The following is a 17,297-nucleotide window of genomic DNA, read 5'->3' as shown; positions in this document are numbered from 1 at the left end:
TGGGGGGGGGAGGGGGATCTATCTCTGTGTGTGTGGGGATCTATCTGTGTGTGTAGGGATCTATCTGTGTGTGGGGGGATCTATCTCTGTGTGTGGGGGGATCTCTGTGTGTGTGTGTGAGGGGGATCTCTGTGTGTGGGGGGATCTCTCTGTGTGTGGGGGGATCTCTGTGTGTGTGGGGATCTCTGTGTGTGTGGGGCGATCTCTGTGTGTGTGGGGGATCTCTGTGTGTGGGTGGGATCTCTGTGTGTGTGGGGGGGATCTCTGTGTGTGTGTGGGGGGATCTCTTTGTGTGTGTGGGGGTGGATCTCTGTATATGTGGGGGGATCTATGTGTATGTGGGGATCTATGTCTCTGTGGGGATCTCTGTGTGGGGATCTCTGTGTGGGGATCTCTGTGTGGGTGGCTCTGTGTGTGTGTGGGTGGCTCTGTCTGTGTGTGGGTGGCTCTGTCTGTGTGTGGGTGGCTCTGTCTGTGTGTGGGTGGCTCTGTCTGTGTGTGGGGCTCTGTGTGTGGGTAGCTTTTTTTGTAGGTGGCTCTGTGTGGGTGTCTCTGTGAGGGTGGCTCTGTGTGGGTGGCTCTGTGTTTGTGAAAGTGGCTGTGTGTGTGTGTGAGAGGGTGGCTCTGTAGGTGACTGTGTGTGTGGGTGGCTCTATGTGAATGATTCTGTGTGGGTGGCTCTGTGTGGGTGCAAATGCAATAGGTCATGCATATGCGAGCGATTAAGCGATTGGCATTGTAAATGCCAATGCCATTTATTTAACACCTTGGCTGCTAGGCGTTTTCCCCCTCCTGTGCTGAAAATTGCCATTTTGCTGGTGTCATGACGAGCTCAGCTCGTCATCAGCATAGCTCAACTGTGCATCATGACGAGCTGAGCTCGTCATGAGCATCGAAAGGGTTAACGATTAAGCTATTGGCATTGTAAATGACAATGCTATTTATGATTTAAAAAAAATAATAAAAAAAGTCATGAGCAATGCCAATAGCTCTACCTTTAATAATGCCGAGACCATTGCATTGTAAATGCTTGTTTAAAGTATAAATCTCAATACATTGAAATGAGTTGTAATATTTGATGCTTTATTTTTTAGGTTACCCAACTAACTGGCTTCTCAGATCCAGTCTATGCAGAAGCATATGTCCATGTAAACCAGTATGACATTGTCCTAGATGTCCTTGTTGTCAATCAGACCAGTGATACTTTGCAGAGCTGCACATTGGAACTGGCCACATTAGGTGAGAATTATGAAAATGTGTTTAAATAAGAATTCTTCTTTAATGATAAATGAATTCTAGGTCTGATTTCCCACATCTGATCATGTTATTTGGTCTTAATTTCACTATTTTAGGTGTGATTTTAGAGTGTTGTTTTTATATGATACTCCGCCTGACCTAATGCTGCTGAAAAACAATTCTGTAAGGCGAAAGTGAATTTCATCACTTTTGCTTCTGGGTCAGTGTTCCATGTTCTCTGAAGGCAAGAAGCATGACTGGCTAATTTTCCTTGTCCTTTGCATTTTCTTTTTGAATATTTACTGTGTTTTTTTGACCGAGCAGAGATGGTGTACCAGGGAGAGAGGAACCGAATGCAGGACCTTGGTGTGTAGTGCTCTGTCTCTCACTTGTATTCACAAGAGTCTCATTGATTTTTATTAGTTGCATCAGTTGTTGCCTTGGCCCATTTGAAGCACCTAGGAGATAAGCACAAAGTGGGGCTTTTGATCTGTCCTTTACCCAACCACCTCCAAGTGCCACAGCCTTGGGCGATACAGCTTCTTGTCTCTTCTTTCAGGAAAAGAAGTTCAGACCTGGCTCATTGTAGGAAGCTGCCTCTCTAGATAGTGCACCAAAATGAGGTACACTGCACAGAGTCTAGGCAACTCTTACTGGTTTACAGGGGTTATAATCCTAATCCAATATGCTCTCTTTTGTGGTAGTGTGGATGAACAGTTTAGGTTTATCAGAGGATAGTATTAAGCATTTATTTCACTCACAGAGTCAGTAATAGAGACACTCACTCAATAAATAAATCTGACCCCAATTTATAAAAATAACACCGATTTTTGTATGAATTTAGACACCTAGATCACAAGAATCAAGTAAGTACTTAACGAGATAATGATTTTTCAAGAAATGGAAAATGAACTGTTTTGAATCTTTAAAGGAGTAATGTTAGCATACGTAGAAAAACATATATTTCATTTGTCACTCGTTAACGACTTACAGGGTTGTTCTTCTGGACTTAAGGTAAGTATGGGGCAAGATCCAAGGCCGCACCAGCAGGTCACCTTGGCTGGCTCCGGGTAGTCTGGGTGCAGAGGCGCTTTTTGGATTCGGATGGCCCGCTTAAGTCAATTGGAAACGGTCCTGTTGAAAAGAGGCTGCAGGCAACAACTGAAGGAACCAGTCTGCCCAAACCCAAGCATGCGTTCAGCTCTTGAGGGTCTCAGGACCACGTTGGTACCGTTACTCTCTCGGACTCGGGCTGTCTAGTGTGAATGCATTGGTGCTTTGAGGCGTCAAGTCGCAGTCAGTCAGACGTTCACTCTGTGTCTTGGTGACCTGGTGAAGGGGGAAAACAGGGTAGCAGGCCACTCTCAGGGCTGGCCTTGTGGATTCTGATGTCCCTCGATGGTAGGAAGCGCTTCATGCTGTTGGAGTCTGGACTGGATCACCAACAAGCCTTTGTTTCCGCACCTGCTTGGGGTCCCAGGTTATTTATACTGGGGAGCTCTTGGGGTGCTGGTGTCTTCATACTTGGCAAGGAGACGGGTCTGATCTGGTGGAGCTCGAAGACCTTTCTCCTGTCGTGCTGCTCCTTCGGGGAGCCCAGTGGCTAGCAACATGGTGCACCAAGAGATGCTTTGCGGTGCCTGCAGATGCAGGGGAGCAGCTCCTCCACTTCAATGGAAATCTTTCCCGGTTGTTCAGGTGCTGGGTAGTCCTTCAAGGGTTTTGGGGAGGATGTCCATCTCTTGCCAAGTCGGTCCCAGTGATAGTCGAAGTGCAAGCAGTCTGGCAGGGTTTTGCGACAATCTTTGGTGCAACATCTTTAGTTCTCGCTTGCTCTTGTCAGTCTTTCTTTCTCGGTTCCCAATAGTCTAATCTTACTTCCTAGTGTCAGGGGGACACCTAAATACTTAATTCAGGGGCTTTATGGGGAGTGAAGAGTAGTAGCCAATGGGCTAGTTACCCCTGGGGCCACTACACTCCCTAGATGACCACTTCCTTTGGGGAGTGGGCATCACCCTCACCCAGAGTTCCTAATTCCACCACACTCAAGATGGTGGAATCCTTCCTTTCGTGGTCTCTTTACGCTGTCCACCCTAGGGGTGTGTCCAGCCTCCCTGCATAGCTAATTTCCCATCTGCCTTGGTGCGAAATGGGACTCAGGGCAAGAGGTGGCATCCTCTAGGGCTGGTGGAAGCCAGGCTCGCATATCGAAGTTGGTGTGCTCTTTGAACCTCCCGTCCTTGACATGCTAATTTACTGGCCATCCAGCAGAGCAGGCACGGTTTCTGACCTTTCAGAGCGGGGCTCTTACACTTGTCTGTGAGTCAGCTAGCACATTACAGGACTAGTGAGGTTCAGATGGTACCTCTAAGGTACCCTCTCGGTGTATGTAATAAGAAATCAACCACTGGACTCTGTGTGGGTCCAGCTATACGAGGTGTTTGATTCCTAAGGTTGTCACTGCCTTTCACATCGGGCAGACCATCGCTTTGCACCTTCTTTCCGCCTCTGCATCCTTCTAGAGAGGAAGAGAGGCTCAACCGTCTGGACCCAAAACGTGCGCTCTCGTTTTACTTGATCCGCACACAACAGTTCCGGGTGGATGACCGGCTCTTTGTTGGCTTCGTTGGCGCCTAAAAAGGTTGGGCAGTACACGAGCGGACTATCTCCCGGTGGGTCGTCTTGTGTATCAAAGCCTGTTATTCTCTGGCTAAAAGGAAGCTCTGTTGTGGCTACGCGCCCATTTCACCAGGGCGACTGCAACCACTACAGCATTGGGACGTGGTGTGCCCCTTCTGTCAGGCGCCTACACGGTCCTCACTGCACACTTTTACTAAGCACTACTGCCTGGACAACCAAGTCCAGAGAGACTGCTTCTTTGGCCTTTCTGTTCTCCGATACTTCCATGTGCGTTCTTGGTTCGCAGACCCATCACCGGGGTCGGTATTGCTGGGGTATCTATTCAGAAGTAAGGAATCTATCACAATGTGTTTCTTTCAAATGAGCAAGTTACTTACCTTCGGTAACGATATATCTGTAAGAAATATTAGTAGTAATAGATTCCTCACCGCCCTACCCATCCTCCCTGTTCTGCGACTGATTTGTAGGGTTAAGGTCACCCCTTTCAGGGCCCTAGTTTCAAGGCACCAGTGGTCAGTATCTTTCATGGCTCTGCGTTTTCTGGCGCGGAAAGTAGTGTACAGAACTAACGTCAGCGTGCGAGGCGGCGTCTAAGTAGATGCTGCAAAGTCATCTCTGCGACCACAACGCCAACGACGGACGCGGAGCCGCACAACGCCACTTTCTGACGCGCAGGGGTACTGCTGACAAAAACTTTCCGAATCCAGTCTGACACCTGGGGGTAATTCTAAGGTAAGGAAGCTATGACTACTAATGTTTCTTACAGATATATTGTTACCTAAGGTAAGTAACTTGTTTGTCAGTGCCTGGGTATATGAAGCTGTATGACCATTTGAGAATGTATATTTAATCAAATAAATTCACCTTTACACAATTCTTCACCTGAATTATGAGCTGTATTTATATCCTGGCATTTATGGACTGTACCTGGGTACATGATGGTTTGAGTTTGTGAGATATGAGCCTGTAACTAACCTAAGGTGGTGTGATTGCAGTATGTGAAACTGCATTGGCAGATGCTAGTAATATTGAAGCTTTTTAGATAATTAACATGTTATTACTGGTTATGGGCACACAATAATGTAACCAGACATAAGTTGAAAGTACCTAGGTGTAACACTGCTGCAGTGTGGCATTTTATTTCATATGACTGAGCATACAAGACTGTACTAGGCTTGCAGGGCTACACCGAAGCTGCATGTGACACAAGGAGAAGCTTCAGTGATTTTTAACTTCTGCAAAGGTGCTCTTGAATGATGAAATAGAAAATTATTTTATAAGAGGGTAATTGACACTGTAGTTTTAATCTACATCTAACTGGCTAGTGGTTCCAAGGGACTGTCTTTCACCTATAGAACTTGTAGCTCAGCTGACTGATGTCCATAAATGCGGAAAATGTCATGTTATCCATTGTGATTCAGATCACTAAGATTTGCACCAAAAGTCGTGTAACTGTAATCACTTTTGTGTTAACTTGTCTGACTGTACTGAAATTGTAATCTAATTCCCTGCATTGTTGTCATCTAATTCCCTGCATTATTTGTTAAAAGGTGACTTGAAATTGGTGGAAAAACCTTCTCCTTTAACTCTTGCCCCTCATGATTTTGCCAACATCAAAGCCAATGTTAAAGTAGCTTCCACAGAAAATGGCATAATCTTTGGGAATATTGGTAAGTATTCTTTTAAATTAAAAACATAATTGTTTCTGTCCCTAGTAGTAGTAATACTTGGCTAGCCGAACAACTGATTAACATCAAACGTGGCAGCAGGCCTACTCCGTCAGCTGAGTTTCGGCATGCCAGGTTTTGTGAAGATCGGTCCACTTGGGGAAAGAAGTTAATGAGATTTCTCATTTGAACTCCCATCTGAAATGTTGCCAAAAGATGTAGCAAAAAGCATTGCACGATTTTACACCACTGTTCCAAACTGAGTTATATTTTTGGCTCATATGCATAAAACCACTGAAATTCACCAGTTTTGTTTATGAGCACTAACAACACACAATCTAACTCTTCTTTCATGTACAAAACACCTATTTGCCAACGGGACAGATACCTCCGTTTTTAACTGTGAATGTAAATATATGAACACACTTATTTCTTTACATTATACATATTTGAAAGTATAACATGTTATTTGAGCCTCAAATATTAATACATGATTTATGAATTTCAAGTCTAAGATATATATATATATATAGTAAATGCATTTCTCTTAATATAGCGATAATGCAATATCCACAGTGTTTCATTCCTAATTATAATTAGAGCTCCCGGTTTTATGGTATTTATATTTCAGTCATTTCCGTCTATATTTATCCAGATTAATTTTTTGCTAATTGTACCAGTATTTATCCATATTTTTTCAAGGCTTTGTGAAAAAATGAAGCTTAAATGTGTATATATTCTGCATTTATTTAACCAGTTAGCATGCACTTTTGCCTGAACGCTTGACAAGTTTCAATGATATATATATATATATATATATATATATATATATATATATATATATATATATATATATATATATATATATATATATATATATATATATATATATATATATATATATATATATACTCACTCGGATGATAACATATGCACTTATAATAAATCATGCACATTTTAGTATCAAGGTTGTGCAAATCTACTGCTGTTTAAGACTTTTTAAAAAATGTCCTTTATTTTTTTTTATCCTCTTGTCTGTCAATCTGCACAGCTATTGGCCTGGCCATCATGACCAATGTTCCCTCTAATTCTTTTGCTCTGTGTGCGGCAGTGTAGGGCCTCTGTGCGCTGCAGCCATGGCTATGTGCGCCAGGAACCAGACCGCGCTTGTGCGCAGCGCCAAATATCACTCCAAACTTTTGCTTAAAGATGGTGCATTTCCATACATACAGCCCACGTTAAGTGGCATAAGGCAGATTTGCAATTTGAATATACACGCCATGACATGAATTGGTTACACAGGTACACACGCTCCCAAGTTATTTATCAATAGGATTCAGAAAACAAAAAGGCACCTTCAAATACTAAAATACTCATTAAAAAAAAATCCAAAAGGAATAATTGGAATAGCAAATGGCCAAACGGAGTTTCGACCGAACAAACAGAACTTGAAATCGCTAACTAATTCTAATTGATCATTGATTAAGCTAAATGATGCCCAATCAGAATTCTGCATGCGCAGCTGCAGTTTCAAAATTGGAATGTCTGATTACATAGACAATTACGAATTCAAATCATCTGAATTTCCACGATTGGAATTTACCAAATCTGTATAAAAATAAAGGGTGCAAGTCCACATTTCCTGGTAAAATTACATTGGGAATTATGTTTTATGAAAACATTTGAAAGTGAGGTAACTGTATCTTTGTGTGCCAAAATATATGTGCATGTATGTGCATGTGTTTCATAGCTGTTGCTGTTCCTACTGCACAACCCGCGCTGATTTTAAAACTGACAGGTAGGAAAAAGTATGTCATTCTCGTGAACTGCTTTCCTTAATTCACAGAAATTAGACCACTTCCTTAAATGGCCAAATCCACCCAATAGGGAGCCTAAAAGATGAGTTGCTCCTATCTCTTTCTTGTCAGTTAATTAGTCTCACAGCCTGGAAATCTCTTAAAATATCAAACTATCAAGTGCCTTATTTTTTAATTGGGCGGGCCAGCTGTCAACCGGTTGGAGCAGCGAGAGCGCCCTCAGCCGGTTCAGCGGCAGTCAGCCCATGTGATTCAGAGCTCCCTGTCTGGATAGGTGGGGTGAGGGGGATATTTGACTGATGATTTTACAGACATGGTGGGAGAACGTTTGCAAAAATAAGCTGGATGACTAGCCTGCCATGCTATGGTGGTACGGCGGAGCAATCAACAATTATGTTTTTCATAGAAGACACCCTCAGCCAACCCCTCTTACCCCCCCCAAACACACACAACTGTCCCAGAGCAGCAGTTTGTCTTTGGAAAACAAAAGTGTAATATCCCTGTCACGCTGGAAATTTTCCTCCAGTCTATGGGCAGCTTTTGTGACCATTTTGAAGAAGAAAGCATTGCTACAAATGACATCAGAGGGTCTGCTTAGCCAGTGGAGTCAGGCAAGGTTACACAATAGTAAACATAGCGGCGGTCCTTCCTCTAAACAAGACAAGGAAACCAAAGGCTGGGCGTCTGGGGCTTCTGCTGATTTTTTTATTGCCCCTGCTCCATTCAAATTGTTTTGCATGCAAGATAAACAGCAGTTGTGGGCTTTTGTTTAAGTATTCATGTTAATCATAGCCCCTTCACAAGCTGTGATTAACAGGAATACTTAAACATAAACCCACAATTGCTCTCGCAACCACGTTTTACTAACAATAGAGTAGAGCAAGTTTAAAAACGCAGCATGTACTTTCAGAAAGTACACGCTGTGTTTTTAGACTTGCTCTACTCTCTTGTTAGTACATCCCGGTGTGGGGAAGATTGTGGACTCATGTTAATCACAGCTCGTGAAGGGTCTGTGATTAACATAAATACTTAAACAAAAGGCCACAACTGCACTTACAGCCACGCTTTACTAACTAAAGAGTAGAGCAAGTTTAAAAATACAGCGTGTACTTTCAGAAAGTACACGCTGTGTTTTTAAACTTGCTCTACTCTTTAGTTAGTAAAGCGCGTTGAGGGGAAGACAGTGGGCAGTGGGCTTTTGTTTAAGTATTCATGTTAATCACAGCCCTTTCATGAGCTGTGATTATCATGAATGCTTAAACAAAAGCCCACTAGCTGACCCGCACAGCGCCACACAAAAAATCTGCCCTTCAGAGTTCTGGATCACGCACGCAAAACTGCATCTAGGAAGTGCCTGTTTTTCGTGGGATGTCCTGTGTGTGCGCGCTCCACACACGGGAGTGCGAGGTCACGCGAAGATACCTTATTGTGATCAGTGGTCATGACTAATATTATTTGGAAACACTCAAAAACAACCCAATTTCCGTTTTTATCCTCATTTAAAAATAAATACAGACTGGAAAATAAATGGTTTCTGCCTGTATTTATCTGTAAAAATCTGTACAAACGGAAAACAGGGAGCCTTAATTATAATATTGGAATGTTGGGAGCTCCATTAAAAACAATGTTCCGGGCTTCTAATGGCCTGTAGAAGATTGGAGCTCCAACATTCCTATGTAGTCGTTTACAGCTGTTGCTGTGAACAAAAGACTGCGAGCCCAAAGGGATTGCAGTCCTATCAGGCTCCATGAGGCTTTTGTTTTATTGGTTAGAACATTCCACCACTAGGTGCCAGGATGTTCTAATAGCCTTATATGCCTCTGTAGCTGGGCTTTACCGGCATTAAAGTTGCGCCCCCGTGTTAGAAGCCTGAGCAGAACGCTAGAGCGGGCCTTCAGTGGCTAGTATAGCCCGTTACAGCAGGCTATAAGGCTATATTAAAGACTGTTCACTAACTTTGAATGAAGAAAATCATTGTTTCACACCAGTTCAGTACCTTAGCCCCTGGCCAGCTAGGCCTTTTCCTTCCCTGAGCTAAGCATTTTTTGGCTATTTGGTGTACTTTGTGCTTAGGCCCCATAAACTTTTTTCCACATAAGGTATCCATGCCGAATTAGCTTCCTTTTTATGCAACATCCTGGGCATTCTAAAAGTACCCATGGTTTGTGGAATCCCCTGCGGTTGACCATGAAATTAGGCAAGATACATTTTGTTTTTTCTGGTGGGGGGGGCTGGTCGGGGGGGGGCTGCAGAAAAGTGTCTGTTTTTTTCCACTGCAAATGGTTTCAACAAAGGGTAGTATCACCATCTGCCCAGCTTTCAGGAACAGGAAGACTTTTGTCAGAAAACCACATTTTGAACACACTTTTAGCTTTTTAATAGGGCCTTTCCCATTTTTCCATTGTTTGTTTTAAATCTTCTTCCAGTTAGTGGTGGCAATGGGTGTGATGAAACCAATGGTGGATTTAGAGCTCCAGTTCTTCCCTTGTGGGTGGGTGTTAGGGCGGAACGGTTCTGTCCTCAGCACTTGAGCACCATGGCTGAGGACGTAACCGTTCCATAAATTGGCAACCAAGGGGCAACCTCTTCTTGCTATTTAGTAACTCAATATGTTTAGCGTCAATTTATGAAACTCTATTCACACAAACTTTCATTGCTTATGTTACAAGCATCAATTAAAGTTAACTCCTGTTTCTCTCAGAAATCTCTCACTCGAAGTAGCCTTCGTCTTTAATCTTTACTTCGAAACAAGTTAAAGGTGTGCAGTCCCTCTTCTTATTTTACGCTTGGTGAATCATCCATATGTCCATTAAGTAATGAAAGTACTCCCATGTCGAGACTGCATTTTTTCAAGGCAGATAACATATCTGAATCCTCATAGGCATGAACCTGACATTTTCTTTACAGACCAAACGCTAAAGCAGTTTGGAAGGAGCCGGTCTGCATCTGTTGCTTGACCTGTGCCCCACCTTGCTTCTTATATGCCACATGACACCCACTTGTCTGTCTTATTTTGCGGTGGTTGAACTTTAACTCGGCACAGCTAATGTGGATACTGCTTGTATAATTTTCTTTATACCTCAGGCTTATTCATTGCTGTGTTTTACTGTTGATTTATTTTCCCTATTTTTTCGTGAGACATTGGTTTTAAAATGTGCCAGTGCTGCTGTTCACAGTGGCTCACATGCACTGCCTGTACTTCGAAACTTGACTCCATTGATTTTACATTAGGACATTGAGTGATTATCTCTCTATAAGACCTCTGTGGAATTCCGTTATTAAGCACCTAGGAGTTTTGTCTGTCCATCACGGAATTCCAAAACTTGTGGGCTGACAGTAAAGGACCCCAACTATTTACTTTCAGGTCCCTTGTTAGTAACTTGTATTTTTTCTAATGAAAGTTATGAAGGTCATTTGATCATAATCATTTCTAGCATTTTGTTTTATTCTTTACATTCTGTAAGTCAGCTTGGAGCCATGCCTCTAGTGATCTAGTGCTATAATGTTAGTTGTAATCCTGGACCACTTGTTTATTTCTTTTTCCAGTGTAGGGTTAGTCTGATTATCAGTATTGTTGATGACATTGAAGAACACGTCTAAATTCAAGAAACGTAAGCTAAATTTATCTTTCCAGTTTTCCAGGAGTTGATTAGGGGCAGGTTTATGGAAATATTGCTATTACAGAAATGTAGATTTCAAACCAAAGATTTCTCTGAACCCTTGGAGAAAACACCAATCAAAGTTTCTATTGCTTGACAGTCCTCCCAAGTCTTCCACAACCTCACAGTGAGGTGCAGCTGACGTTTGCGGACTATCTACTCTAGAGAATACTGTTTTCAATTGGCTCGCCATGAATTCAATTTGTGTCTTAAGGCTCAGGGTATTTCATGAGACTGCCATGCCCTAGGACTTACATGACTAAGGCTTCCTGTTTGAGTATAATATTGATGATTCTATGACAAATACAACTCTTACCAAGAATTGGCAAAACCAAAAGTTTTGGCTATGCCAAGCTGGTGCAATAGTAAATTCGTTTTTCAAAATTATGCATTATTGTAAACATATGCCACAGTAGTGAAAAAAGGTAACATGCTGCTTCTTAAGTGTTCAGTATATGCTTGCAATAAAACCATAAATTAAAAAAATTATCCCATCTAGTTTACATTGCCCGAAAAAGTGGTATACAAACAAATCTCTTGATTAATCAATATCAGATTACTTCTTGATGAAGCCCAAATGGGTTTTTGAGTTTTCCACTAAAATGTAGAGCTCTGATTTTCATAATGAATCCGCTGTATACCATTTAAGGTACAGTCTCCTTCATCTTGCTCTCTCTGCAGCTTTTGATACGGGGCAATATTAGCGTGGATCAGTGTCTGGAGCTAAATGCCATTTAGAGAACCATGTCATAAGCAAGCCAATGTGATATGTGAGTAATCCACTGTACTGCCCTTGTGTGGATTGGTCCATATGTTTGAGGATCAAGTACAGTACAGGTGAGCCACCCCCTCAAAGAGGAAAGTATTGTACTTGGCTTTTATATTGATCACAGATACCCCCCGTCTCTCACAGTCCCAGCAGGCCAAGTTTCTGCCCCTTAAGGAGCCCATTGTACCAGGGCTTGGAGCAATTTAGTGGTCTCTAGTGATGTGGGCGCCTTCCACTGCATTGCTGTGAGCAGTTTACAAAATACAAATGTCAGTTCAATAAACCTATGGAGATGTTTGTCCCCTTTGGTTTTAGGGCAGTGCCAAAGGAGCCAGGATTTGGGGTTGGGAGTAAACACATGGCCCGCTAGGTCTGCCGTCGAAGCGGTTATCTCTTGCCATGTGCATCACAGGGTGGACAGTCCTACACCATATGGTAAAACCCTGCCTCCTGCAGCCCGGAGCGTACATTCCAGAGTAGTCAGGAGGAACAAGCACTTAATACATTGGGGACGTGAGCAGGGACTAGGTATGCTTGATGTAAACAGTTAACTTGGATGAAACAGAATCTCTGGTTACGCGAGACCTCCTTCACTTGTTTAAGGGCTCTCATCATGACATCTGGGGCAAGGGTTCTAAAAGAACTACATTCCAGCAATTTAGCGCTTCCTCCAAACTAGTAGGCGCTTGCAGTAGGGGGTTTGTAAAACAGGTAATTGGCTCACTTTGGACCTACTCCTATTGACAGAGCATAAAGGGTGGCCGACAGTGGTGGCTCTACGTTGCCTGCTTTTCAGGTATCACGTACCACTTGGCGAATTACATTATACGTTAAGAATGCCCCTGGCCCATAGTGTAGGTCTCCATAATGTCCTCATAGGTCCCCCACGGGCATTAGTGGAGAGTAAGACTGGACTGCAGAATTGTCCTGCACAAACGGACACCAGCATATGTGGGCCATGCTCATCAGGTTGGATCCCTTCAGTGGGAAGTGGAGAACACGCAGTCTGACAGCCAGGTGTATACCCTGACTGGGACTAGTCTTGCGTGTATAGATGTCCTTTTTGCGCTGCGGGGTCCTTAAGCCAACTTGGAGACCACTGCAAAATGTGTTATGCCTTACCTCTCTTGTAGGTGCTGTACTGCAGTCAGGGCAACGCTGCGCCGGTCCCTTCCCGACAGCAGTATCAACATTAATCCATGCAGTTCACGAAAGAAGGATCTGAGGAGTACTACTGGTAGAGCAGTGAAAAAATACAGCAGCCTAGGAAGTATGAGAAGCTTGGCTATCGCCACACGTCCCAAGGGAAAGAGCGGTAGTGAGAATCAGATGGGAAGTGAGCCCTGGAACAAGCGGAAGACTAACCCAAAATGCCCTTCTTGAGGTTGTCATGGGAATGATGTATTTGTATCCCTAGATATTTTAACGGAGTCATGGCACCATTGTAAATGAAGGCTTGGGAGGGCAGCCCGCAAAGGTACCGGGATCTGTGCCAGGGGGAACAGGCAGGATTTTGTCCAGTTTACCTTGAGCCTGGATAGATCTCCAAAGGTGTCAAGTAGATCCCTTTCTTAGTATTTCAACGCATCATCTGCATAAGGCAATACGATGCAATTAATGTCTAGGCCCTGAATCCCCCAATGCCATGCATGGAGACACATGTGGCAGGCAAGAAGTTCCATCACTATTGCAAACGGCAATTACGAGAGCGCACAGCTCTTCCTGGTGCCTCCGTCGATAGGAAAACTATTGGAGATGTAATTACCTGTTTTCACTCTGTCTGAGGGGTTCAGAGAGTACAAGTACTAACCCAGCGCTAGAACACCGGGCCAAAACCCATTGGCTGTAGGGTCACTAACAGGAACTCCCAGCTGAGGGTGTCAAAAGCCTTTTGGATGTCTAAAGAAACTGCCACCCCGTCTTAGTTTTTTATTTATTTATTTTTTACTTTTATTTATTAATTTTCCCAATAAATTCAATATACATCACATGCGACTTTTTCTCTGTGATTCCATAGAAGCACACATGGGGGATATTTTGGATGAAGTACATGGCGGCCGGCTGAAGGCCTAGGTCGCGAGCTCCGCAATCGTTCGTTAGTACAGCTCTAAAACGGCTCAAATCAAGAAACAACGTTCAGATTTCTGGGATTCTACTAACCGGGAAGTCGCGGCAGGCTTCCCAGTGGTAATTGGCGCAGTGGCGCAGGAAAATACACGGAAACATCGGCGAGGCCCGCGGCGGGAGAGTATACTGACGGAGCTCCTGCGGGGCAGCCGCGGCTCCAGTCGACACTGTGCGGAGCTTGAGGAAGCAGAAGTTTCGGAAAGCTGACTCGGGATCAGGATCAAGAGCAACAGCCCGAGGCGTGCTCTGCTCAAAGGCACCCTCTCAGTCTCAGCGGTGGTGACGGCGCCAGACAAGTAAGGAATAATCAAGGAGGTTTTTGGGCACAATTAGACAAAGTTTTAGGGGGCCCCCTTATAAACCTTCTTACCATCGGCGAGTTGCCCCCTGGTGGTCATGTTGAAAATAGGCTGAATAATAATTACCAAACTGTTTTTTCTTAGCCGGCCCATAACCGTTGACAATGAAGTAAAAGTCACATCATATTAATTATACATTCCCACTTCGAGCATCCTGTACCACAGCATCCCCAGTCCCACTTGCCCCCTCTTGGACCCAGGTAATAAATGGGTCCCATATCTCTCGGGTCTAGAGGTGGGTGGCATTAATTCCCAGAAGGCGGCAAGCTGAACATGGCCATAAGTGACCTCCGTAATCCATTCCGGGATCGTGGGCTTTCTCCTCCTCCCCCAGTCAACTGCTATTTGACTTTTGGCAAACAGTAGTAAAAGTGCATGTAATTTACGTTTCTTAACATGTGTGTCTTTGACATATCCTAACAGTCCCACTAGTGGGGATGGGGAAAGTGTCATTTCCAGAAGCTGATTTATTGACGTAAAAATTTGGGACCAATAGTCGGCAAGCGCTGGACATTCCCACGCCATATGGAGAAAGGAGGCAGGAGACGACCCACATCGCCAGCAGCATTCGTCGTCTCTCTGCCCCATGCGGTGTAGATTAATGGGCGTTCTATAATACCTGTGTAGAAATTTGAAGTGGATCAGGCGAAGCCTGTAGTTAGGGGACAGTTCAGTCAGTTGTGTGCAACAGTATGTCCACTGGTCTTCCGTCAAGGGAGGTGATATATCTTCATTCCACTTAAACCAAGCACTGGGCTTCATCACAGGGACGTCAGTTTGCATATGTGTGTAAAGCCTGGTGATGAGTCTACGCGATGATGGTGTGTGAAGTATATTCTCCAGAGCCTTCAACTGGGGCGGTTGGGACAGAAAGTCAAAGTGCAATTTGCGACAGGCAGCCCGTAGTTTATGGTGAGGAAACAACTCCCTGAAAGATACCCTCTTCCCCTCCTGCTCCACGGGGGGTCTCTAAATACGTCCCCTGGGTAAAGGTCTGCGAAGGTATGGAGTTTCATCTTCAGCGCCACCCTCTTGTTGATCTCATCTTTGACCTTTGGTAACAGTGGATAACCACCCTGTCATAGTTAATTTCTGGGGTATCGTCTAATATTGAGGAAAGTGCTACGACCTGGAATAAATCCAGATTGGTCCTCATGTATCCACATGCTGACTAGGTGGAAAAGGTCTGTTCACAAGTACAGTACAGTCAAGATTAGGCAGGAACATGAGCGTACATCAAGTGGGCTTGCGTAGGACAGTACTATAAGTACCTCACTTTGGGAGTCAAGGAGTGGACCACCAGTTTGTGCCTCAATAAATACCTTCAGGAGAGGTTAGGTGATTAGTGGAGAGTAGGTGGAGTAATACTCAGCTGTAATGCCATACTTCCTGGACTTTTGTCACGGGCTGTCTGTGCTAGTGCGGCCCGAATTTCCTCAATTGACTAGTCAAGCTCAGCCCTCTGCAGTGGAGGAAGCCAAGTCGGGGGAAGACCCTCCAGAAAGGCCACCATCAGCCCTTGGGGAGGAATAAGGGGGGGGGGGCGGGATCCACTGCACACAGCATGCGATAATAGTCTCACAAAGCGTACTTGATGGCCGTTTGTGTGGTGGCCAACCAGCCAGTGTCAAACCTGATGGCCCCAATTGCGGAAAGTTGATGTTCGCCTCGGATGAGCCCTCAGCGAACTGCCTAACCAGATAGTGCCTGCTTAGGCGTGTCTCTACGTCTGTCTTTTTTTCTGGAGGTCTCAGAGACTGTCCGGGCTCACCATTTGGGCTGCGGCCTCGTTCTGTAATGATTGCGGCCCTGACTCCAGTGACATCAGTTCGCTGTGTAGTGCACCCCATACTCCCCAGGTTTCCGAGAGGCACTGGCCCATCACTACCACCTTTTTGGGCAATAAACACCAATAGTTCCTCCTGAAATGGAGGGTCCGAGAACGCATCAGTCTGCAGACTTCATGTGCGCAGCCTGCCCCACTGCAGTTCCGCTTGTAGTGGTCAGTGGTCAGACAGGATGCTGGACAAGTATTCTTCCCCCACAACCATCTTGGCCAGCAGCTTCAATCCGAGAAACAAATCAATCCTAGTGTGAAGATCGTAGAGAGGAGAGTAAAAATAGGTTTGAGGCATGTGTGCTGTAATACTCATGCTTTGCATGTTCCTGCTATCTAGTGTTGGGTCCGATTGTTTGCAAGTTGTTTTTTTATTCGAAGAAGTCTTTTCCAATCACGAGGTAAGGTGACTCCTCCTTTCGGTGATAGTGCGCATGGGTATCGACTCCATTGTCAGATTGTTTTCTTGCTGCCATTGTGTTCGGATGTGGTTTTCGGTGCTCTAGTTCGACACCGTTCTTCGGTATCCTCTCCGCGTGTGCAACATATTGTATCCTTGTCGGTATTGTTTCGTACACCTTTACCATTCTCCGTTTGCCGAAAAAATAGGAAGACGCTCTATCTTGGGTATAGAAGACATCCTTGACGGTCTCGGGCCTAGCCGTGTCAGTCGACTTACACTCGGTTTTGTAGAATTCAGTCTTCTGCTGATGGAGCAGACTCCATTTCAGTTTTGTCCTCATTGACCCTCCAAATACCCACACACCGACCTGCATAAAGTCTGCAACTCCTGCCTCTCGCCGAAGCACAGGGAAGAGGATTGTGATGCCTGTCCATCTTTCTGGTCGAAAAAGACTTTGAAGGACCGTCTGGCTCAACAAAGGTACATGCAGAGGCAGAAGATCTAGCACACTCCATAGATCTTCAGAGAAGATACTGAGCACGAGGAAATAGAGGAGTCAGCAGCGGAAGAGTAGGAGGTTTTCTCTATCCAAGAATCTGATTCCAAACTAGAAATCGCGCTAGAGTCCGTACACGTTTCAGCAGAACAGGGTGCAGTAACAAAGCACCTTTGCCCCTCAAGATTTCTTCCACCAAACATAAGGCTTTGGGGCCACCACTGCCCTTTGGCCGGCACCGAGACACTGCTGCCAACTCCCCGCCCTATGGCTCGGCACCGAAACAG

At 44.5% G+C, this 17,297-nt stretch overlaps 1 protein-coding gene across 1 annotated transcript in view; it reads left to right on the top strand.

Moving 5' to 3' along the window:
- Positions 1–1,094: 1,094 nt before the first annotated feature.
- Positions 1,095–17,297, top strand: part of LOC147663583 (coatomer subunit beta-like) — a gene marked incomplete at its 5' end in the record, with an annotated part of 75,674 nt that continues 59,471 nt past the window's right edge. The window contains 2 exons of the mRNA XM_086950345.1: positions 1,095–1,239; positions 5,427–5,546. Coding sequence (XP_086806471.1) covers positions 1,095–1,239; positions 5,427–5,546 — 265 coding nt within the window. The remainder of the gene's footprint in view (positions 1,240–5,426; positions 5,547–17,297) is intronic.

Source organism: Lissotriton vulgaris, unplaced genomic scaffold (genome assembly GCF_964263255.1).
Source record: "Lissotriton vulgaris unplaced genomic scaffold, aLisVul1.2 SCAFFOLD_497, whole genome shotgun sequence".
Lineage (NCBI taxonomy): Eukaryota > Metazoa > Chordata > Amphibia > Caudata > Salamandridae > Lissotriton > Lissotriton vulgaris.
Note: the sequence above shows the minus strand (reverse complement) of the source record. Positions and strands in the feature narration are given on the sequence as shown.